This window comes from Thunnus maccoyii, chromosome 23 (assembly GCF_910596095.1).
Source record: "Thunnus maccoyii chromosome 23, fThuMac1.1, whole genome shotgun sequence".
Lineage (NCBI taxonomy): Eukaryota > Metazoa > Chordata > Actinopteri > Scombriformes > Scombridae > Thunnus > Thunnus maccoyii.
Window position 1 is genome coordinate 9,388,855 of NC_056555.1, and position 25,485 is coordinate 9,414,339.

At 38.9% G+C, this 25,485-nt stretch overlaps 1 protein-coding gene across 2 annotated transcripts; it reads left to right on the top strand.

Moving 5' to 3' along the window:
- The first annotated feature begins 6,849 nt into the window (after positions 1-6,849).
- LOC121890691 lies at positions 6,850-8,684 on the top strand. 2 transcript variants are annotated; one of them, XM_042403175.1, is made up of 3 exons: positions 6,850-6,989; positions 7,514-7,971; positions 8,119-8,684. In XM_042403175.1, the coding sequence occupies exons 1-3, from the start codon at positions 6,951-6,953 to the stop codon at positions 8,273-8,275; spliced, it is 654 nt and encodes a 217-aa protein (XP_042259109.1). In that variant the 5' UTR covers positions 6,850-6,950; the 3' UTR covers positions 8,276-8,684. The 2 variants fall into 2 exon arrangements, with proteins under 2 accessions (XP_042259109.1, XP_042259108.1); XM_042403174.1 differs by having other exon boundaries at positions 8,083-8,681.
- The last annotated feature ends 16,801 nt before the right edge of the window (positions 8,685-25,485 follow it).

Genomic DNA, 25,485 nt, shown 5'->3' on the forward strand with positions numbered 1-25,485 from the left:
TATTATTATTATTATTCCATTAGTCAGTTGTTGCTATTGCCCCAAATATTCCCTGATTTGCTTTCCCGATCATTGCACAAGCTCAGTAACATGCTGAACATTATCTTTGTAGAACTGACAATTATTTGTCATGTGCACAGTTTAACCATACATACAAAACAGAATGTCACAGTGACAGAAGTAAGTAATTCAAAAATACAGCTGTTCAAAGATCCTACAGTTGCAGTTTGGGTGCTGAGAGCTCTAACAGCAGTTGAACTCACAGGGGTCACAATCGGCGGTCAGGCACTAAAAGCCACTTGCGTGTCTCATTCAAACTCCGAGCATGTCTGCAACACTGTGATCTGACGCATACATCAAAGCCACAGAGTGTACCTCAGCACACACTAGGAGCTCCATCAATCCCCTCTGGCCTGTGGAAGCTGCCTTTTCCAACACAGTCGGCCATCAAGGGTGACATCCTTGAGGAGGCGATACAAACAGCGTCTAATGAATTTTTAACGACGAGCATTGCGAGTGGCAAAGAGAAGGAGAGCGGGAAACAGAGACGGCGAGAGAGACCCCTGCTGAATGCATTACAGTGATTTGTGGGCTCACCTTTGAGCGGGAGTAAGAGGCCTCCCATCGCAGATCATCGGGGTGTTAAGTGTGCTCAGTGGGGGAGCCTCTCAGCACCGCATCGTGGGCCAAATGATGTTTGAAATGTTTTAATCAAATCCTGTCTGTTCATTAGACTAACAATAGGCTTCATGGGGTGAGCACTCAGTGGTTCGGCTTCTTACTGCCCCCAGGGGAACCCTCCTGATAGAGTAAGTTCCCTAACCTCCCAGTGACAAATTTTACCATGAGGCCTCTCTTTACATTTAAATGGGCCTTTATCAGTGATGGCAGTTTGTCATGCAGTGTGATTTATATGGGAAAAAAACGTCTTGCGTTCCAGTCTCAATCAGTCTTCTTGAGCTGCACTTTCATCTATGGCAGATTATGTGTCAACCTAATGTCGCCTAGAATGTATATGTTGAATTGATCAAGTAGACATAGATGTAAGACAGCTTGATGCTATTAGCAGCAGACTACCTCTACAGGTAATCTCTGGTTTTCTGTCACAGAGGAAAGGCTTTGTCAAGTGTGACACTCAAGAATATTGTTTGCCTGATTGTTCAGGATTAAGTCCTTTGAGGGTCTCAAAGCCCTTTGACTTCTTTTGCTGTGCAAACACAATGTGCTTTGAGGAGGTTTAGATAACATTATAACAAGTAGATTTAAAGCTGCAACATGTAACCTTTGTTGTTTTAAGGGCCCATGAACAATGTTTGATATTTTGATATTTTATTCATGCTTATATTTAATGTTGATATTGTTAGAGATGCAACATTTTAGTCAATTAATCAGCAACTATTTTGATAGTCTAATAATCACTTAAATAATTTTCCAAGCAAAAATGCCAAAAATTCACACTAATGGCATTCCCATCAGTCTCAGCTGTGCTTTGTGTTTATTGCGAAATAGCAAATCTTAGTATACTAACATGCTAAACATGGTTAACATTTTACCTGCTTAACATCAGCATGTTAGCGTTTTCAATTTGAGCATGCCAGCATTTTCTGTCACTGTGTTTTGAATGTTGCCTTTTCCCTCATTATTGCAATATGCTGAAATGTTTTCTAACAGACAATATGGTGGAGCATGGATGAAATGTAAAATCAACTCTCATGAGTGCCAATAAAGGTTATTTCAAGGAGAGAGAAAAATGAACAAACTGGATATAATTTGAACGGCAGTGATCACTTGCATGTACACCACTGCTTTTTTGCTTGGAGTGCCAAATTGGCCTTTTTGAGGATACCCAAATGTGTGCAAATCTGTGCCCAAATGGGACACTTCCATGCTTCACTTATGAATGTCACACCAGATGGGCACTCGTGCAGCCAAAATGCCCCTCTGTTTGGCCCAATTTATTGCCACTCTGGTGTGACCTTAGGGTAAAAACACACTCTTACCCTAACCCTGCGCATAGAAGAGGCTTTCCTTTTTCATTTTCAGCCCTGTCCCTTTCTGATTTAGGTGAGTAAGATTTTCAACTTGCTTGTTTCTTGATAGCTTCCTACGCAAATGTATCCCAAATAAATCCTGTATGGAATGAACATGTACTGGTGTTAATCAGCTTAAGTATGCAATTATAAAGCCCTACGTTTAGTGTTTTTCCTATAATAATGACCCTCCATAACACATTTGTGATGTAAATGTACCATGTAGCAAGAAATTAATTATTGTATTAAGAGCCAACTCATCTGGACAAATTGAAAAGAAATTAGGTAGTGTGGCATTCAAGGAAAAAATTTGTAGCTTTGTATTCACAATAACACACTCAACACTATATCTACTTCAGAAAAAAAAGGTTAATGATTGACTGTAAAATTGCTATAATCTGCACAGAGATAAATATAATTGTTCACAATTTTATTTATTTTAATTAATCTTTTTTTAAGGAACTGCTCAATTATATTTTCAAGGGTGGATGTCTGACTTTGTCCTGATACTGTAGGCCAATTCAGGATGTTCTTGATAGCAGACACAGTCTTTTACGTCTTCTTTCAGGAGCAAGATGCACCAGCCTTTAATCTGAAGTATGAAATGTCCCCACATTGCTAGACCACTAAATCTACTTTATTGTGTTATTTCAACCTGTCAGACCTATCGATCAGTGGATTAAGACAAAGATGATGTTTTAAAGCTTTGACTGAGGGTTTCATAGCTGTCCTGAAATCCAATACCAATAGGGGTTCATAGATCCTGGCCAGGATTTAGTGCTATAGGCAGGATTGATGACATGGAGCCAGGGTATAATAGTGGAGGTGCATAAGCCCCATCCTTCAACATAACTCAAGATAACGGTCTGCTTTTTATTTGGTTATTAGAGTCATTCAGTTGTCCGGTTATTTAAAACATCTAGCAAACCACAATGCTGTGTGTCTCTGTCATAGATAATGTGACAGGGTTTGCTTCTCTTGTGGGGAGGATAAATTTGTTCTAAAACTTCATCTAATACTTGGGTTGTATCACTGATTACGGCAAAACTGTACAAGCATAAGCTACCACATTATTCAAAGTCATATAATCAAATTTTTTTTCTTTTTTCTATTATAGACAAGACAAACATTTTCCACTGGTAGAGCAACATTTTTTAATAGGCACCGGATTTATCCTCACTTTAAAGTTGGTAAATACTAGGGATGTGCAGAGAGCCCAGTATTTGTATTTCTATCTATATTTGTTGAGGCAGCAACATTATTTGTATTTGTATTCAAATAAAAGTGGAAAGAGGCTTAAAAATCCTGTTTTTTTTTTAATTTTAGTTTTAATTTTAGAAAATTAAATTTTAGTTCAGCTTTATCTCTGGGGAACAACCCCAAGTCCAGGAGTGATGTCCAAATAAGGAAATATGCGTCATGTAGCAGATTGATGTGACTTCCCTCGTTGAGACCGGCTGATAGACGAAACAGGGGAACAGAGAAGAGAGACAGATAGCGATGTAATCGACCTGCACACTAGTATTTGACTTTTTTTTTTTTCTTCCTGAAAACAAATAATTTCTAAAATATTTGTATGAAACAAATATTCGTAAAAAAAAACAAAAAAACAAAAAAAAAAAACAAAGAGAAAAAAAACACTATTTGTGCTTTGCCGAATAACATATTTGTATGTGGACACACCCCTAGTAGATACACGTACAGCTTGTAAATATTATACACAATATTTCACTTCAAGATGAATGTGACTTCTTTATTTGTTCTTTCAATCACAATCAATTGGCACTGTAAAATATACACTACTGTAAGACAGAAATGTAACGTTACTGTTGGCAAAAAGTACACTAGTTGACAATACAAGAGGACATTGGGAAAACCGAAAAGTACAATAGTAAAATAGAAACAATATATGCTGTAATCAATACTCCTTTTTGAGCACCTGTTGCAGTCACCATTGCTTGACAAATCTGCTGCCAATGAGACTGTGAGGCCTGCACAATAATGTGGATAAATCTGCTTGGTATTAGGACAAAGCAGCCATCTCTGGCTCTGTTATCATTGATTTTGTGTTTTAGTAAGTGATCGGTGTATTAGAAGCAAAATGGAACTGAAAAAGAGGCAGTGAGCGTTTATTTTAACCCAAAACAGCACTGCTGACTTCAGTCACTGGCGCACACTGCAAGTGTAGATAGTATCTTCACTGAAACTGCTGGCTCCTTTTTATTTGAGCTATTTATTAGTGCTGCTTCACACATCTCTCACTGGAAAGGCTGTATGTTAGGATAAGGTGTAACAGCTAAGGCCAAAGAGTTTCTGCCACAGTGATCTAAAATGCGGGGACAAATCTAACATCAGACTATTTATCACTAAATGGATCCACAATGACAGTCTTTTCACATGTTAGAGCACATAAACATCACCTTTTGCCCAGAATCAGATTTTTACATATTCATATGTAATTGTATTTTGCTTAGCATTGTTCTGTGTTCTAAAGAATCTTAATTTCACTTTCCTTTTCAAAATTGTAAATTAGTTACAGTACAGTAAAAAGTTTGGACACATCTTCCCATTCCCTCAAATGAGAAAGTGTGTCCAAACTTTTGATGAGTACTGTACATTTATGTATTATCTTACATTTACATGTGCTACATCTGCAAATGCAATTGTCTAAGAATTTGGAAATGAAAATGAAAAATGGCATTTGACATTTCATTTTCTAAGACTTAACCTGCTGTACAGTAGACAATATTCAAATGTTAAAACAAATTTGAAAATTAAAACACAATATAAACAATGTAACCTGATTTTCCATTGTGCAAGTGTTATTTAAGTCATCAACCCTGGGAGAAAATGATCCGATGAACTGATCTGTGCAGCTCTGTGCATTAATTTACCGCTGGCTCTGATGTCTCCGTAGCATTTTGATATATGATATTTGGAAGATAAATGTTGGTCTCACAGATGAAATCTAACAATTGTTTCTTTGTTGTAGTTTGTCTAAATATAAAGTGAAGCTTCATGTTTTTACTGGACAGAACAGCAGCGCTGCCCCTGGGGCTCTACATGTACAGATGTCACCACATTTCAATAAATACAAATGTATTATGATGAACAGATCAGTCTATATTAAAATTTGTTTCATTTTATTAAGTGTCCTCAGAAGTTTGTACTCCTGAGTCGAACCTGCCAAGTCCTCAACATACCTACCTGACTGTAATGTGACAAAATAATATCAACTCAAAGCTCTACGTCTCACAAAAAATAATAACCTCATTGACAGAGAGATGCAGTAAATTATGTTATTCAGTTTGTGATGTAGCTATAATAAAAATCCAAACTGTTGTATAGCTTAATAAAATGAAATTTAGACTGATCTGTACATTTTGCTACATTGATATTTTTTGAAATGTGGTGGTATCTGTACATATAAAGCCCCAGAGGCAGCGCTGTTGTTCTGTCATGTAAAAACATGAAGCTTCACTTTGCATTCAGACAAACTAATGTGGCAGCTACAATTGTTACATTTCATCTGTGAGACCAACATTTATCTTCCAAAAGGAATTATATCATATATCAAAATGCTACAGAGACATTAGAGCCAGCGCTAAATCACCAAAGAGCTGCACAGATCAGTTCACTGGATCATGTTCTTCCCGGGATGACAACGGACGCTGACCAGCCAATCATCTCAGGAGTCGGACTGCTAGAAGCTGAGATGACCAGCTAGTCTCAGCTGGCCAGCGACTCTGAAGACGATTTACAAACAGACATTATTTGGATAAACTGACCACATATTTGGAATCTACAAGGTTACTTTCTCACCTGAAAAAATATTAAAACTTAATAAAGTGACATATTAACAGTCATATAGTGGTACAACTGAAGACCCACTTTGATGAGAGGACTGATAGATTGCATTTTCATTTTCATTTTAAAATCAAAAGAGCATGGTGACATGTAAATGTAAATGCAGTAGACTTGGGGCAAAGTGCATTTGAATATTGTACACTGTACAGCAGATTAACTCTTTGAGAATGAAATGTCAAATGCAATTGTTAGAAAATTGCATTTTCATTTTATTGTGACTTAAATATTGCTTACATACATCCATTACATGGAAAATCAGGTTACATTATTTATATTCCATTTTAATTTTCAAATTTGCATTAACATTTGAATATTGTCCACTGTACAGCAGGGTAGGACTTTGAAAATTAAATGTCAAACAGCTTTTCCATTTTTATGGTTCATAGAGCGCCCATACGAGCATGTGAAAATGAAAATTCAAATTGAATTACTGCATTTTCATTTTCATTTTCACTCAAATAATACATACATATACTATTGTGGAATTACATTTTCATTTTCAAGTTTACATTATCATTTTAATTAAGTCCCCTATGGGCTTCCATAACTTACTGGCTCATAGAGTTTTATATACTGTATATGTTAACCTTCATTGTGTTTACCTTGGATGAAGTTACCAGTCAGATTTTTTTACAAACTTTGTTTTTTGTTTTTTTTGAAGACTAATTTTTTTCTTGCCTTAACAGAAGACTGTATTACTGTATGTGTTTGACTAGGGACTGTTTAGCTAAGATCAGTGTAGCGTTATGCTAGTGAGACAGTTAGCCAAGTTATTACTGAAAACAACCTCAGTAATGCTAAGCATGTTAGCCATTTATGTCTATTGTCTGTTTATTCACATATAATTTACTTTATATATTTTAATTGAGTCATTTTATTTATTATAAAGCTGAATTCAGTTTTGTTCCATGTTCCAGAATCAAACTGATGTCACAGCAGAGAACATCTGAACTGTGTTTCTTCATCATTTCCAAGCCGTCTGTATGTGTGTGTACAAAAATGAGAACTCTTGAAAAACCTGAATTTATCTGATTATTAGAGTTTTAGTCAGCCATGTCTGGAAGTGACCAGAAAAACTCAAGTGACAGCAATGTAAGTTTTTAGAAAGAAATCGCAAGTCTCATCTCAATAGCAAATCACACTAAACTGCTGGTTGACATAGATTTATAGCTTAGCTATAAGTTTAGTTTACATTTCAGTCACATGTAATGTAGAGCCTGCTAACCTCTTGACACACACAGTAGGTGTAGAAATACATATGTAGAGATAAGCAGATTTATAGTTATACCACTATTTTTTTTCCCAGCTTCTACATGACTGCAAAAGTCATCAATTTACTTAATTATACTTCTTTCAAAATGCGTGATGAGAAAATAGAGAATATATAATGAGATTTTAACAGGAATGCAACGAAAGCATAGAAGATGCATATCTCAATTTGAAATCACTTTTAATTTTCTATTTTTGCTTCAGCTTCAGTTTCTTAGTTTACAGTGTGGATACAATGTATACAGACATAATATTTGCAGTGTATGTTTATTTATTGCATATGTTAAGCTCTTATTCAGTTCATTTAGATTAAAATGACAGACTGTCCAAACATTCTCTTTTTTCAGAATTGTCACAGCAGTGAGGAGAAGGATCCTCTTGATGAAGTCGTAGCCGCTATGGCCGGACTTTCTGTAAGTGGAAGGAGGTGTCCACCTGTAGGTGGAACCAGCAAGAAGTATCACAAAAAATGCACAAAAGTCACTCTGTCCACACTCCCTTGGGCTGTCAGTGGGAAGTTCACTGATGCCAAGGTGAAGACTCTAAAAAGACGATGGGACAATGTCTTCTCAGAGGATAAAATTCGATCCACCTCTCCTTACATAAAAAGGAGTAAGATTAAAACAAAAGTGCTGGGGAAAACCAAAGGGGAAAGGACCAGAATGTACTTTGTTTACAACCGAGAAGAGCCTGAGCCCAACATCCCACAAGAGCAGGAAAATATTGAATGTAAAAAGACAGAGACGACAAAGGAGGCAGAGAACAAAGAGAAGGCAAAGCCTAGACGGGGCGGAGTAATACATAGGTGGGTTCTCCAACAGCAACACTCATTCTTAGGGTAACTTTATTATTATTTTACTTTATTTTGTCTTTATTGTGAGAATTATAGCTTAAATTTACATTCTGACTTTAACAGAAGTGAGAATAATTGCTGCCCTGTCTTGCCATCAAGTGCCTCTGAGCCACAGAGCCTCAGGGACCTGCAGATGGAGGACATCAAAGCAGTGGGCCAGACCTTCTGCCCAGGATCATATTCATACTGGATATGGGGGCTCATACCACCACTGCCAATTAGCATACTTTGGCCAAAATTGACTGTGGCCAAATAAATGAATAATAATTGATATTAATTATATTATTGCCACTGCTGTTTTCAGTGTCTTCAGTGTCAACATGACGGTTTATAGTTGCATGTATGATGAATTAATGACACTTTGGGTGTATAAACAGCCAAGATGGCTATTCTGGTGTTGTTGGAGGACTTTTTCTATGTTCATTCATAGCTAAGGGACTGGAAATCAGGATTGTGGACATGCATAGCATTTTATAATGAGATTTTTAAAAGATACACAGACCTTTAGTCCTGAACCTACGCAGATTTTATTCATCTGGTCCCGAAATTGCATTTTATGAATTTCTTTAAAGAGGCTATAATCAATATTTTTCATAACAATAATGTATCAAATAACAAGAGAAGTGTCACTCGTAGATATGAGCCTAGAATATTATCACCCGACTCTGCAGCTCCTCTCAGCTTTACGGAGCTTTATAGGTTTTTTCAACACACAACTTTACAGTTTTGATTCACTCTCACCACTCCCTTAAGTTGTTTTCACATATGAACTCCGGACATTGTCCAGAGTTGCCCTTTCACACATGTAGCACACAACAGGAGATTTTCCGTATCAGACACATTCTCACCTGCTGAAAATTTGGTTTAGGTGGAGGGTGGCGCCTGAGTAGAGCATGCAGGAGGCAGGACATGATGCAAAAAGTATGCTACAGTTCTAATTTGGCATTTTTAAGCCTTTCACCCGAAATAAAACGACTTTTATTTTATGAGAAATCACAGGAAGTCCTCTCTCTCTAGCTTCACAGCAGAGCGTTCAGGCCCAGTCAAAACAGCTGGCCTGCTGTGATTATCCAGCACCAGCCGCATGATAGAAACGTCATCAACACGCCCACTCAGTCGCTGTGAATTCTCTGGAAAATGAGCTGCTGTATTCACACATGGGCTCAATCGGACAGTTTGTACTAGGGAGCTGGCAGGGTGAAATCCATTCAAAGGTTATATATGTAGAATTGTGAAGCAATTTCCATGTATTAATCATTTTTTATTGCCAATGAGTGAACGGATTGTAACGTAACTTAAAAAATGAGACCTTCCTGGACTTTCTCGGTTGTCTGTAACAGCCTGCAGATTGATTTCTAAGTGAAGGACCAAGGCCAGTTTTTCAGCGAAAATCCAAAGGATGCGATGTTTTTGCGTGCGCCCGAGTGCCTTGCCTCTTTCCTACTAATGCACCAAACGACTGGCATAACAACACAACAACACAATAAAAACAGTGCTATCCAACTAAAAACACACTGCAGATATTAGCTCTCCAGCTAATGAGACAGTTAGCTGCTCCGTCAACATTACACATTTCACAACAAAACACCCCGCAATGACAAGTTGCCCACTCCCAAGCACACACAGCTAAAACGACATTATTTCCTCAATAAAGGAGCAGAAAACAAGCTCCAGAGCGATAGCAGAACATAGCTTACCCCATAGCTTTGTTTTTTCTGTTGGTTGTCCAAAGGTGGTAATAAGCACACATTTCACAACAAAACCGCAGTGTGTTGCTCCCCAGCCACAGCCCATTAACGCATACTTTTGCAGGTTGGGTGGCTTGGATTGGCTGTCACCGGCCAACGGCCACAGCGCAACAGGAGCCTCTGTGTTTGTGTTTGTGTGTGAGTGTGCACACATACATACGGAGGGCGGGGGCTGACTGACAGGAAGTGACATGCTTTGCTGAAACACAATGCAAAATACAACATTAGAGATCTTTTATGTAAGCAAGGAAAAAGACATCACCTGCAATTGTGATGCATGCGCCCATGTGAGTGCAAACAACAGGATGTTGACTGCAGCTCATTTAATGGCCACAGGTGTCACTAATGAGAAGGAATTTTAGATTCTTACAAATAGAACCTTTGATTCGGACATTTGCGTTTACACATACAGCTCCTCCGGGTAATGTCCGGATAACTTCAGGATTGCACTGCATGTGTGAAAGGGGCTCTAGAGTCGATTTCAGCCGCAGCAGGAAGCTGTTTTTAGAAAAAAAAAGCTTGAAAAAAAGACTGTACACTACCTGCTCAGCACCGGACGGCAAACAGACACAGTTAGCCACTAGCTGGTGAACATAGGAGAGCATTTAACAGCTAAAGAACCAGATATTTTCTTAGAGGTTAGTAAAGACCAAAAACAGAACTAAAGGAGAGTGAATATACATACTTACCACATACTTTTTGGAAAGTGCCTGCCCTTTTCCAATCAGACGACTTCTTAGATGGTTCTGTGTAACAAACCTTCTGGTGTGTTAGGTTAGTTTTAAGGACCTGTGGTGGATGACTGCAGGCCAAATTTCAATATTTTGAGGTAATATAATATATTTGACTGTGCAAATAAAGAATACAGTATACATCCACACCAATGTATTTATTTTTGGAATGGTTTGTGGTAAAGGCCCATCAGCCCAACTTTAATGGCTGTTTTCTGTCTTCAGCAAGAGTGACAGGCAGCCCATGTTCTTCTTTGCCTCAGTAATCTTAGTAATTCCATATCCATTTCCCCATCTCTTTTTGCCATGAAGGAAATTTCATATCAGAGTTTAATTCACTGAGTTGTCGTGACAGTTTGTGCAAAGCCATGAGCTCTCCACCCTCTGGACGTTTGGTAGTTAACTCCTCATTCGGTGAAATATATGTTTTCAGCTTAATTTGATAGGAGCACACCACGGGGTTTGGAGTATTCATCTGACAAAATAACAGAGCATAGAGATCCAATACCATTATTATCATCGTCATCATATCCCTTGCTACTGGAGACTGGCAGCAATATAGGAAAACACTGGCCTATATGCAGTGTACTGGGAAACAAATTCAGCCGCAGACTCTGCTGGGACCGACCCAGGAGGTAGGAGTGAGGGCTGATTACATATGTACAGTATATAACTTGTGATTGAGCCCAGTCCCGCCAGAACACACACGAAGTACGCTCTCATACGCACCCTGAATGACAGACACACAGAGAGGGCTGGTACAGAGACAAAGAGGTTCAGTAAAAACTTTATGGATTTTTTGACAGACCACCAGCCCACCAATAAGGCACACCAGGATTTGTCCCAGCCAGTGCACCACTGCCTATGTGTAAAACAATTTTCATGCCTATCCTGAAGTGTACTTTTCAATCACTTTGACTTCTGATTGCTTTCTGCTTTAATGGTTATATGGCTGTAACCCCATTTGGGTAAAATGATAAAGCAGAGTTGAGCTTTAAATGTCATTTATGGTATTTTCATGTATGCAGTAAGAGGAAGGGAGAGTGTATAGGTCAGCTGAGCTTTTTCATCTGAAGATGTTGAATAAGAGTCCAAGTTAAGGAGCCCCTTCCTTGCCCTTTGAATTCTCTGCTAACATGCAATATGTTCCAAGTTTCAATTGCCCTTACATTTTGTGTAAGGAAATTCCATCCATCTATAAGTGGTGATGGAAAATTACCAGACTGTCAAAACTCACACCAATGAGTAGTCCTGTAACCTTTGTACTTTGTACATTACCACATGATTTGAATGACGACACAGAATATCTAAGGTACGCTGTTTAACTGCCTGTGTGACATAGTACCCATCCACACAGATATTGGACCTATCAAATTATCAGTGCCAATATTGTCTGTCAGAACAAAAACTTTCCACTCCAGGAGAGCACTAATGTAGAGGGTTCACAAGTCAATTTCGCAAGTCAAAGCAAACACCATGAATTAACTGATTTCTTAGCAAAAAAATATTTAATTTTATTTTGACTTGCAAAATAAAGGTGCAGTGTGTAGGATCTAGTGGCATCTAGCGGTGAGGTTGCAGATTGCAACCAACTGAATACCCCTCCCCTCCCCCTCCCCTTCCAAACATGTAGGAGAACCTACGGTGGCTGCAAAACTCGCGAAAAACATGAATGGCCCTCTCTAGAGCCAGTGTTTGGTTTTTCTGTTCTGGGCTACTTTAGAAACATGGCGGTGCAACATGGCAGCCTCCGTGGAAGAGGACCTGCTCCCTTAGTAGATATAAAAGGCTCATTCTAAGGTAACGTGAACATAATGATTATTATTTTCAGATGACTATACAATAATTAAAACATAATTGTGAATATTATATTCCATTTCTGCCAAGTCCGTTCTGCTAGATGCCACTAAATTCTACACATTGCACCTTTAACTACCAGAAATTGAGCTTTAATTACAGTATCATTGTTAAGATGATTACTGCTGTTTTGATGCACAGCACTGATGATTCAGAAGCTTGGAGTCTACAACAACAGGGTATGGAGGTCCCAACTCTTCTATGCCTTCCTACAGTCCCCATCAACTTATTCAAGCTGTCCCCAAAAGACCAGGTGAGAAGTGACGGACTGCACTTACTCCAGACACACTGCACCTTGATAATGGAGTGGGGTTGAAACGATTAGCACACTAACAGCTTCACACATGTAGGATGTGAATTCTCTTAGGGACGACAACGGGAGACAGACAGATTGAAAGGAGGAGGACGTGACCACCCACCAACACAATTCACAGCACAACTGCTACTGGTGCCACAGCACCCTGACACCTCTTGAAGGACTTAGTGCCCTCGAACTAGAGGTGAAGGTGTATCTACAGAGACTGAACTTTTTGTGAGAACAGTGTAATTGCAACAACAAGCACAGTTGCTATTTTCTGTCATGTAAGTGCAGCAGGCATCCATGTTCACTATGCATAAAAGGGTTGGTAAAGCAGAATATAAATGCATGGGTGTTGTGTTTAGTCATTATCTCCTTAGCTAGTTGCATTAGTCATCTCTTACACCTTTTGAACAACCATGTCAGTCACGATGACACATGATGAAAATGGCTCTGCAAATGGAAAGGAAAATGTTATAGCTGTCCAGGAGGTGTAGAGTGTCAAGGCACAAATTTATACGGCACCATAAATTCACATAAAGGACCTTTTTAATTTTCAGTCACTATGTTTTCCGCTTGTAATGATGCATGTTTTATTTTGCTCTTAGTACCTCTGTATTTGAATACAAGTAAAAGTATGATAAGGATAAAACCTTTTTAAAAATGTTACATACTTTTGCTGGGGTACCTGAGTTTTAGTCAGAGACACTTGCATCAAGAAATGTATCATTTATGGCAAATAGTTACACTGTAAGATTTAGCGGAAACAGCTCTGCAGTTTGGGGAAGCTCTCAAAGAAACTGAGTTAGATTCTGCAGGGAGGATTAAATCCCACCTCAGTAAACACAAACATGAACATTAAATCTTAGATAAATCAACAATATAAAAAAATAGCACATAAAGAGGCGGTGGTGGCGGGAGCTGTGGCAGCAAATGGACTTGGCATGACTAAGCAGTGTTGGGTTATAATGTCTGTACACCTGCATGAATGTGATTTGATGTTACAGTCAATTGATAGCCAAACAGCTGTGAACGAGCCAATAATTATCAGGAATGAATGAACAAGCTGATACCAATCAACCTGTTTGTTTTTAGATGAGAATTAGAAGAATTCTAATTACAATCTTTGAAATTTCTGCAAAATTTGGTAGTAGCTGGTAACTACAAACTAATAGGTTATAGTAGCTAGTAACTAGTTTTTTTGGACGTTGATCTTAACGTGTCCACTGCTTAGTAAATGTCGTAGCACTGCATGCAACGGTCTGTACAAAGTCATGAAAATAGAGCTCAGAAACTTTGGGGAACAGCTGTAGGCTAAAAAAGTAATTTTTTACATTCAAATGTTTTACTTGACTTCACTTCTGCTCTGCTCCAGATGACCTCCAAAGTTAAACAAAACTTTTAATGTGCAGCATCTCCTCACGAAACACTTGATTTCCTCTGTGAATTTAGCCTTAGTTATATAACACTGTAACTGAGGTAAAAAAAAAAAAAAAAGTATTAAAAAATCATATCCAAGTAAAATATGTGCAGTAAACTCCACAGTAAAAGATCCTCTCAAGAGTGTAAGAAAATGCTAAACTGAACAGAAATGTCGAGTCAAGATCCAACAGTTGTAGCAGTGTTGATACAGTAGTCACCGACCTTCTTTGACTTAAACAGTTGGATCTACGTTTTGATTGGCCGTGTATCTCCAATCCTGTGAGACCCAGCTAAGCCTAAAACACAGTACCGAAGCTCAAAGCCAGCTAACCTCTGAAAAAGCTCTCCTGGGACACTGTTAGCTAACTGCTAGTGTAGCACCCTAACGACCAGTGATGCCTCAAGTCTTCTTTTGCCTACAATGTCCTTAGCATGAAAGACGAGCAATATCGACAAGGGAGGAGATTGTGGCTTAGCAACCTCGATTAATTCAAAGTCTTCCACCCACACATCAAAGTGATGGTTTCATTTCTTTGAGACAAAAAGAGAACAAAGCCGTGAACTTTGGAGGATTTCACTAGTCTGCAGATATGAGTCCATTATGTTACCTAATAGTGATCTAAAGCCATTATGGTGTTTTTCCCCCACATGAGAGATGTGTTTTCTCAGTGTAACCACTTTTAGTGAGGACACATCAGTATGGTACTGTACTGATGTACCTCCTATACTGAAAGGGAAGTTTTTATTTTCTTTCAAGCAGCACATTATCTGTATTTTAACAGTTTACTAGTTTTCAACCAGATTTTGAAATCAGTCTGATTGTCACCATGTCAAGTTCTCTTAAAACAGCCATGGAAATGCTGTGCTGTGTTCACCAGCATGATGCTAACTTTGTCTGAGGCTGGGCAGGCAGTGTGCAGTGTTATCAGAGCTTTTTTTTTAAGTTTCACCTGGAATGGGCATTAATTAGAGCAATGAGAACGAACAAAACAGTAAAGTGACAAACCAAAACAGTGAGCTGAACAATGCCAAAACATTCAATATAGCTGAGGGGAACTGCAGAGTCAGATGATAATTTTTTGTGGGCATGAGCAACCTCTCTTACAAACAAATAGTCATGTGGTACATTGTTGATATAAAAATATTCATCAGTGCAGCTTAAGGGTATTTTTCCTCATCATTTATAATATTCAACCAGCTGCCAGTGAAATACTTCCAGGTCAGTTCAGTGTCAAACCTTCTTCGCCTCACCCGAAGAGACGATTTGACCGCACCATGGCACAGCTTATAGCGGAACATGAAAGCAGGCTGAACCTTTAGGAGGGATGCAATGAGCATTTTTGTTTTATAACTCAGCACACTGATCAGATTAAAAGCTTAAAATGATGACACACAATATGAGCAAACTAAGAGCCCCATTTATGAGTCATTCATAAATTTTATGCAAGACATTTCTGGACACTCACTGCACTTCGCTCAGGGAGCTCTCTAGTTGTCACCACTTTCCCATGTTCTTTCCCTCTCTTTCATACTCACTTTGCTCCCCTCAGCCATGAATAATTGATAACAGAATGCGATCTTGGGCTTTAAGAGTTTGAGTACTCTGTATCTGTCTCATAATGATTAGTGAAAGGGTCACACTGCTGAAGCCCCTCGGTCGCCAGCATCCACCCTTAATCCTCCTTAATCCCCAAAACAATGGGGTCCTCCATGCAGGGGACTGTGACAGATTTTTATCATCCTGCTCAGAGGGATCAGTGTGTCTTCACACTGCCAACACAACAATGATAGCAGTTTAGAGCTGCCTGCCCTATAAGTGCCAAGTACAACCTTATACATTACACAAACCGCTGCAAGCACATGCAGTAGGTAATGCAAATGCAGACAAAAAAAGAAATTCTATTTTCGGTGTGTTATAGGGATTTTTCTCAGTTCTCAGTGTGATTTGTGTGTCGGGGTTAACATGTTTACCCCATCCAACCCCTCTATTGCCAACCACCTCACATCCTATTTCATATGGAAGGATCAAGGCTGGCTTGTTTTCTGTAGAGCCAGAAGGGCTTGCTTTGGTCTTGGCTTTGGATTATGAGCAAAGAGTTGAGGTGATACAGACAGAAGGAGAAGAACAGAATTGCAACACAGGAACTGTATGACCAAAATATGACTATAAATACACTAAATAAGAGGGGTAAGATCATATTCACAAAACATCCAAAGGCTAAAAGTAGCTCCTAACTGGCTGAGTCAGGAGCAACTCCTCAAAATAATGCACATGTCAGTCAAAGTCAGCCAGTCAGTCAGTCAGCTGCTGCAGGTAATGAGCTTCATTGGGTCAGCATTTTGGAAAAATACAACAATAACAACCTTTTGAGTTCATTAGGATCCGATCAGCTCACCAACAAATTGGAACAATCCAATAACACAGAAGATGCTGGTTTGTACAACTCTCCACTACTTGCACACTGGGAAAATACAGTTTGCAGGGCTTCTGCTCCTCAAGCTCCAATTTGTATGACATTTTTTAAAGTGTAAATTAAATAATCAACAACAACAATAATTAAATAAAGCTGATTTCATGGCTATTGATGCATTACCTGGCAAAAATGGTGCTATATGTAGAATTATTTGCTTGATCAACTGTAAAAAGAAATATCACAATATATCAACATGCAGATGGATGCCAGATACAACCTTACCGTCAACAATATTTAACTATATTTCATGTGTGAAATCTGTGACAAACTAACTAAATATATCCACCTATGGGTTCCTGTATATTCATTGTTTCATTTCACATTCACTGACACAGATCGGCTTCCTATGTCATCCATAGCAACAGGGTCAACCTTGCCCCCTCTCTTAGTTTAGAGTTCTCTCAGTTCCTTACTAAAAATTGCTCTCAGCTGCTTTGTGAATTGGTGTTAAAAGGTTAAGATAAGATTCTTTGTGAATATGACCTCAGGAGTGCTTCACCAAAGCTACGTTCAGATTGATAATAGCCCTGGTTCAAAAAATGCAAACTCCTCATGCATAGTTGGGGTTCTGACACAGAGAGTTCTGGTGAAAAAAACACAGGGTTATCCATCAACAGTGCTCAATATGGCTAAACATCAACCCACTGCAAATTTGTGGGTTTTAGCAAGTTGAGGGAGTTGACACTAAAATTAAAAGCACATTGTGGGTAATCAATAAACTGATTGCAGTAGTTTTAGAATAAGCATGTTTAAATTTGACTTCTTTTAATCCAATAAAATGATAAATAAATGAAGGCTTCAGTATTTCTAATCCAGAATTGTGTTAGCTCTTCAAGTTGGCAAATAAAATGTACAAAAAAGTATAATTGAAAAGTTACTTGACTGAATAAAATATGAAAAAATCCCAAGTAATTAATTTTCTAACTTAATATAATTTAAATGTGACTATTATGACTATGCCAGCTAAATTATAAGTAAAGGCTTTATCATTACTCTCACAGAATTTTATTGAATATTTATGTTGCTAAAAATTTTTACAAAAAGTAATTGAAAAGTTACCTGAACAAATAATATGAAAAAGTATTCAGTAATTGAACCTTCTTCTTGGTTTTTGGTCAAAATTTGTGGTGAAGGATGAGTTGGGGAACTCAAGACCAAAGTACTGTAATACTAAAATCTTGGCTATAACCCTGATGATTTAGTAACATGAGTGCTGTAGATGTACCTTTCATCTTGCAATCTGTGTAGCAATGGATAAAATGATTGTAATAACTTTCTAGAGTTGTAAAATCCTGTCTATGGTGTTATAAAGTACAGCGCAGTGTTCTGATCTGACAAACCTTCAAACTCAAGGATCATTTACTCAAACACACTTATTTCATTGTGTCATTGTTACCTGTGGCAATACAACCACACAAACGCAGCCCCATGCATTTTATTTATTTTTTGATGCAACTGACCCACAACTAAAAGGGCTAGATGCAACTTAAATCAGTGAATAAAACCTGAGTCTATAGCAATCACATGCTCTCAACAACCATAAAATAATTTCCCAAACCTGAAGTCACCCAGACGTGTCAGCAGATGCATTCATGCAGAGCTTACAAAGTCATTACTATTACTTCCCACATGCCTAAATTATACAGCACCTATTGCCAGGCCTTTTGACCCACCTGGAGACATACTGTGAATACTATAATGCTATATTTCAGATTCAGAACAGCTTCCACCCTTGAGCATTATGATAATCTTTAGAACCAGCCATATCGCTGAAAATGGTCTGTCACACACACACACACACACACACACGCACGAATAAAAAAAAAAAAAAAAAATCACCCATTATGTCTGTATCTGAACGTGCACATTCTGGACATGCATGCACACACACACACACACACACACACACACACACACACACACAGATGCATCCATAAGGAAACAGCATCATCGAGATGTACAATAACAGCCATTATTACTTGGCATTTGGCAGTGACATCAATCAGAGCCAGCCATTCTAAGCACTGTGATGGTACATAACTGTTCAGCCAGAGAGCTGATTTAATAGAGCATGGTCTGATAAAGTCCCTGCAGAGATCACTTCATGGCCAATAGGTTGTTCAGGCAGCTAATTGGTCAAAAAATAAAACCTCTCTCAGGAATTGGATCCAATGTTATCACGGTGAGTCTGGCACACTATTAATGAGTTGCATTGGCTCCCTTTAGCCCCCCTAACTATATTTCTACTCAAGCTGAGCATGGGGACTTGTACTTGGGCATAATAATAGTGATGATGACCAAATGTTTACCTTATAAGCAGAGTCTGTACACAGGAGGATTTCTGCAGACTGTGTGTAGTTGTAATAACAGTGAGAGTAATGATACAGCCACACAGCCTCAGCTGCTCCGTTATTTCACCGTAGACCATCCAACATTTTTATTGATCCACATTCATATACCAATAGAGATAAAGAGATTTTTTTTTTAAATCTAGGGGACATATTTTTTCATCCCATTGAGTTTCAGTTCAGTAGGGCAACCAATATTTAGTGTTTGCTGAACATGATGATACTAAATGGAATCAAAGCCTTAACCCTGCCAATGTTAGAGCTTCACTTTACATATTGAGATACACTCAGTGCCAGCACAGTGCCTCCTACAAGTGAGCTTTAGAGGTGCTGGTAGGTGAATTTTGTTACCTACGGTTTCCAGTCTTTGCATGAAGCTAAACTAACCGGCTGCTGGCTGAAGCCTTGTATTAAACGGACAGATAAAGTATGAGAGTAGGGAGCATCTTCTCACCTAACTCTCGGCAAGAAAGTAAATAAACATATTTTACAAAATGTCAAACTATATACCTTTATCTTATATACCTTTTATCTTGAATCTCTAAAAATGTGAAAAATATAGATCACAATTCACAAGTCCAAAGACTGAAAAACAGTCCAAAAGCAAAATATATTCACTTCATCTAGATCAAGAAAACCAGCAAATATTCACATTTGAAAACTTAACTACTTATTAAATGACTGACTATCAAAATTATTGCCAATTAATGTTCTGTCAGTCGACTAATTGATTAATCAAGTAATTGTTTCAGCTCTAGACCAAAGAATGCTGTTTTACTATCTATCGATCGACCCCTCCTTCCATTCAACCCACCAGATAACACAACATATTTTCATGGTATTTTGGCCAGTGTGGAGTATCCATGCATGATATATATACTGATAGGCTGGTTAACCCAGTAGCAGCAGTGAATGTGTGACATTTCATGGACAGCATCACCTCATCTGCCTCTCCCCTCGGCACATCATCTCCCCCCTCTGTGTCTTTACGTCTCCATCCTCAACTCCTCCTCTCTCCTCTCCTGTCTTCCTTTCCCGTCTTTCCTCTCCTCGTGCCCACTGTGGCGTGACAGGTGACTGACGACGTTAACAATAGTGGGTGCGGTGCTACCCTGCTCAGCAGAGCACACACCGCATGATAAATTACCCTCATCAGTTTGTTTTGCCAACAGCCCACACAGGTCACCACCAAGGCCGGTCGTGACATTTTGTTGCATACTGTATATGCAAATACCTGCCAATCAATTAATGCGCCGCTCCCCGTGCTCCCTGCGCTGCCCATTGTGATTAAAATGAATTGATTGTGGGCTAAAATCAACAGCAGCCAGCCTGCCAAAAGACCAGGGGTCAGCGGGACACAACAAAGAAAATGGGGGGGGGGGAAATAAAACTTGAAGTAATGTTGTTCTTTCTTCACTCTTCTCTCTCTTCCCTTCACTTTATTCTTTATCGCTACCTCATAACTGCGGGCATAAAACACTGTGAAATTTGCTGAAAATGAGAAAACTGCAATGTAAACAGACTGGGTAATAAATTTGAGGGAGGCTGTCAGGGCTTTTTGAAGATCAGGTTGATATGTGATGGGAAAACGATGGTGGCAGCAATTTTTCAAGCAGCCTGTGGTTATCGAGTGATGTGAGTTCTGTGTTTCGCGAGTGTGTGTTTACATGTGTGTTACAGCTGAAGAGGCAGGTGCTCAGGGTTGTTAGTTCGCGATGGCAAGACTGACGGACAAAGAGCGAGCTATTGTAGGCATCACGAGGAAAAATTATAACCAGCTTTTGATTCAGTATCAAGGCCTTAAAAGGCGAGGTAAACAGATCACTGATGGTTTACAGAGAAACTGATTAAAGGATGCACTTATCATTCAAAACCATGCCTGCTTACATAAACAATGTTTGCACAGGAAGAGTTGAGAGCGAGGTAATGGGAGGTGCAATTCTGAAACGATAGCTCCCTTTAAAACTGCTATTTTCTGTGACTTTAGAGTGATTTCCACTTTTTTTTTCACACGGCTCTATTAAAGCAGCTCCATCATCACCACAAACTCCTCTGCAAACAGGAGTTCGTGTTGATGATAGTGAAGGCCATCAGCTCGTGGTTAACAATGACTGAATAAGTGACTGAATTTATAAACACAGTACTCTACCGTCTCTACTTAAATTAAAGGACATGACCAATCCAGATTTGTTCATTTTTGTGCTAGTGAATGATATCTGCACCATTGATGTTTGCATCTGATTGATAATTTGTTATTAGCTACCTAAAGGGGCACTTTTACTTTTACCCAGTAAGTACATAAGTTCAGTTTACACACCTTCAGGAGTGCTACTCAAGAAACAGTTGTAAATTGTCGTCTGTGGCTTTCTCTCGAGAGCTTTCCAAAGTTTGAAAATTAACCTTGGGTATTTAAGGTTTAATGAAAGATGCTTTTGAGTTGCATTATGGGAATTGTAGATCTAGTGTTTAGTGAAGCTTGATCCACACACTAGGGACTAAAACTCAGGATATCTCAGACACCGCTGCTCCGATTTTGATAATTATTTTTTTAATCTGTATCATCTGTGTGTCTTAACTTCATGCAGGTGCGATACAAAATTCCTGAAGTAGCCCTTTAACCATGGTACCTAGTCAGCTATCTATGACTGTCAGCATATTTGAAGCTTGTATCTCATCAAAGAAACATAATCTTAAGATTTCAAAAGTGAGCACGGACTCTGAATACACTAAACCCCTCCACCATTACTTGAATTATATGATTTACTGGAGCATAAATTTCAAAAAAAAAATTCCCGGTATATCACTTGACATGATAGCTGTGGTAATGGTTAAGCTTTGATGCTTTGATCCAGCGATGCTGGAAAAAAAGGAAAACTGCAATCACACACAACACATTATCTAATGTGTTATCGCCTGCAGTTGGCTAACATTGTCATGTGATTGGTTGTTCTTATTATGTGAGAGCCCAACACATGACAGCACAAGTAACCACAAAGCTTTGTAGAATCAAAACAAGATGGAGAAATTGATGTGGAAAGTTTGTTAGAGGTAAATTAGAGGATGAAGGGCAAAAGCTGGTACTGTGCTGTCAATGCAAATGCCCTGAAATACAAGCAGGCCGTTTGATGGAAACTATGGAAACCAGCTATGCCGATATCTAATGAGAAATCATAAAATGTATTCCCTAATATGTTTCGTCATCTGTAAGTTTTCCAATGAAGAAATGAATTCGATTTCCAATGTCAAACTTATTTTACTTAACATACCCTTCACTGCACAGTCCCATGTTCTTCTTCTTGCATATAAATTTTATTGTGAGAACTTTTTTGTGTACAGTACAGCTTCACCTGTAACGACAACAAAACCTCTCTGTTTTTTTATGTAGATGCCAAACCTCCACCAGAGCCACACACATGGCTCCAAGCTATGCTAGACCCTCACCTCTTCATCCTCCCCTGCAGATCTTGGCCTTCCCAAAATCTTCAGCAGTACTGAAATAGTCAAGAGAACAAATTTGTTTTTCACTTTCTATCACAAAATCAACTGTTTTTGATATATTTGATGTAGACACGTCTTTACATGCCAGATTTGACTGTTAATAATCCTCTACACCTATTAAACTGAATATGTTCCTTTTAGGATTATGGTTTTATTCTGTTTAATCTCTCAATGGTGGATTATAGTGTATGGGGCATGTTTAATGAAATAGGTCATTTTAGATGAACACCTGGCACACATTCATTAATAGGAGAAGTTAACTCCCTCATCCATTCTCTTTATCTGCATGATCCATCTGATCTCTGTGTCTCGTTTCAGGGACACCTAGTTTTCTGCTTTTCGTTTTATAGCTGTTATAATAACCCAGAATAACGGTCCACAGCCAGTAAACCATCTTCTTCCTCCTGTATTATCTGTAATGTGTAACTTTATCACAGCTATATCCTTTGTTGTCTTTGTTTGGGATTTCACTAATAGTATTTAGTGCTGGTTTTGTCATGTCTGCCATCTGCTGTGCGGATCCAAATGTCATTAACAGACAGACCTTCAGCCACAGTAAATATCCCGCCATTTGCTTGCAGCACTGTATTCAGCAGCAGTTGGACAGCCTTTGAGATCTTATGCCAAAAAATTTTTTATAGCCCTAAAGTTCAGGAAAGGCTTCAGTCACAGTTAAAAAGTGAGAAAACAAATTAAAATGTGCGCAGAACAATAACTTTGTATGAGATGGGAATCAAATAGAAAGCAATGTTAATCATCCACAATCCCATAATAGTGTTCTTATTAATCCTGCCTCCTTCACATAATCCTTTCAGAGCTGAATACTTTTATAAACTTTATTTTAGTTCTAATTTTGAAATATTTTTAGCTTTAGAGACAGATAAAGTATTCTCAAACTACAATTCAGTGCTATGGGGAGACTATTTGACTATAGTCAAGGGGCTGGGTATCAATACTGTATTTTATAGCAAGCTAAAAACACATCTCCATCACTTTTTTATAATTGTTGTTACTGTATATAATGCATGTCTGTTAACACATCTTATGCGTCAAGTGTGGCAGATTAGGTTTTCTCCTTTCTTCTGGCCCTCTAAATTATCACCAGGCTGGATTCAATGAATCAGCTGTGCACTGATTACTGGGCGCTGTGTTCAGTGCTGTATCCAGGCAGGTGACTGGTCCTTGGATAGACGTTTCTGCCTCTTCCTGGAGCTTGATTTCTGGCTGGCGTGTGCATGGTTTTGGCATGACTGGCGTGTTTCTTTGTGATCTGGTCTCCCAGCAATTGTAAGCGTTAGTCTGCTACTCTCCTGTCGTCAGACCCAGAGTGATATTGCCTCGCTTCAAGGCCTTGTTTAACGCAGCGTTGTTTGTGTGTCAAGTGATTGAGCTGCAGCTTTGCAGCTCTCCCCCTCCTGCTGCTGGGAAGCTGCACCTTCACGCTCTTTGGTATTTTGAAGCCAGGCTGTGCAATACAGTGGGTGGCCCTTTCCAAACCCCCGGCCCCCACTCCCTGAGCAACTGCTGTTTTATCTTTACATCTCTACTTAAGCTGTTTTGTCTCTACGTTTCCACACTTCCACTCTGCGACCATTGTCGATATATGGACTGGTTTTTACTTGTAATGTTTTGTGTGTGTGTGTGTTTTGTTTTGCACCGCAACTGGTTAGGCTCTGCGGCTCTGTCTGCCTCAGTGGGAGTGAACTGAAGCTGTCCATTAGGACACCAGGACTCCTACTGGGTTTTTTTTGTAAGAATATAAGCAATGTGTGTTTTTGATTTTTTTTTTCTTTTTTTCTTGAAGTTTATTTGAATTGTGGATCCATTTATATGGTCTGATTTATTGTTTAGCCGCATTAGGTTTTTTTCTGTTGTTGGTGGTGGTGGTCGTTAGAAGATTATTTCTTTTTTCCTGTTTCACTGTTTTGTTTATTTTTTCTCTTCTTTTTTTTTTCTTTTTGTTCAGCTTGTATTTGTAGATTCCCCCTGTGTTGTGCCCTCCCTTTGGTCAACTAGGCGTGTGTTTGGTGTGTGTGTGTGTGTGTTTTAATGTGTGTTCTTTTTAATTACAGTTGACCACTGTAGTGGCATTCATGTGGCCCAGTATATAGTGCTGTTAATTGTTTGCTTTCTCCTTTTTTTTGTGCTGGGCAAGAGCTGGGCAAGCGGGTGGCAGGCTGATTCCCATGTGGTGGTGTCCCTTCACTGATCCCTTACTGTATAGCACTTGGGTGTTTTTTGGACGGTGTGGTGTATGGTGTCAGCCCCCAGTCCTGCTGCTAACATCTATTATAGCAAACGAATGGGCCATTGGGGATTGCCAATTTGTTGAGGTCCTAATTTGTATTTTAATGTTGTGAGACCTGCTTGTGATTTTTTTTTTTTAAAGAAATAAAATTTATATCTACTTTTTGAAAAAAACTAAACAATAGAAGTATAATCAGCCCATATGCAGTAGGGATAAAACAGCTGAGACAGAACAGCTGATGCAGAAATGTAGAAAAGTAGAAACAGCTGATGTAGTGATGTAAAGACAGAACAGCAGTTGCTCAGGGAGTGGGGGCTGGGGGTTTGGAAAGGGCCGCCCACCATAGTGCATAGCCTGACTTCAAAAATACCTTTCAAGTGTGTGAAACACCAAAATTACCGACTGAGAACTACACCTGAATTACAAGTAATGCAAACTCGCGTATACATACCAAAGAGGGCAAAGGTGCAGCTTCCCAGCAGTGGGAGGAGGAGAGCCACAAAGCCGCAGTTCAATCACTATCACAGCAGTTGAGAGACCAAAAAGAAAAAAATTACCTTTAGCTCGAGGCCAGATAAAAGCAGCCTAAAGTTAGCAAAATAAAATTGAGCCAGCCTACCTTGACACACAAACAACACTGTGTTAAACAAGGGCTCAAAGTGAGGCAAAATTACTCCAGTCTGCAGCCAGACGACGAGCAGACCACACTGCAAAGCAAGAGAACAGAAGCACATATATTGCCAATAACACACGCTAACATGCAGTACAGGGAAACGGTAGAAATACACACCTTACAATTGCTGGGAGACCAGATCGCAAGGAAAACGGCAGGCATGCCAGTA

What these genes read in the sequence shown, in the direction of transcription:
- LOC121890691 (XM_042403174.1), top strand. Translation starts at nt 6,951, where the DNA reads ATGTCTGGAAGTGACCAGAAAAACTCAAGTGACAGCAAT. An exon ending in AAAACTCAAGTGACAGCAAT is followed by an intron (nt 6,990 to 7,513) that starts GTAAGTTTTTAG and finishes CTCTTTTTTCAG; the next exon opens with AATTGTCACAGCAGTGAGGA. An exon ending in CGGGGCGGAGTAATACATAG is followed by an intron (nt 7,972 to 8,082) that starts GTGGGTTCTCCA and finishes TGACTTTAACAG; the next exon opens with AAGTGAGAATAATTGCTGCC.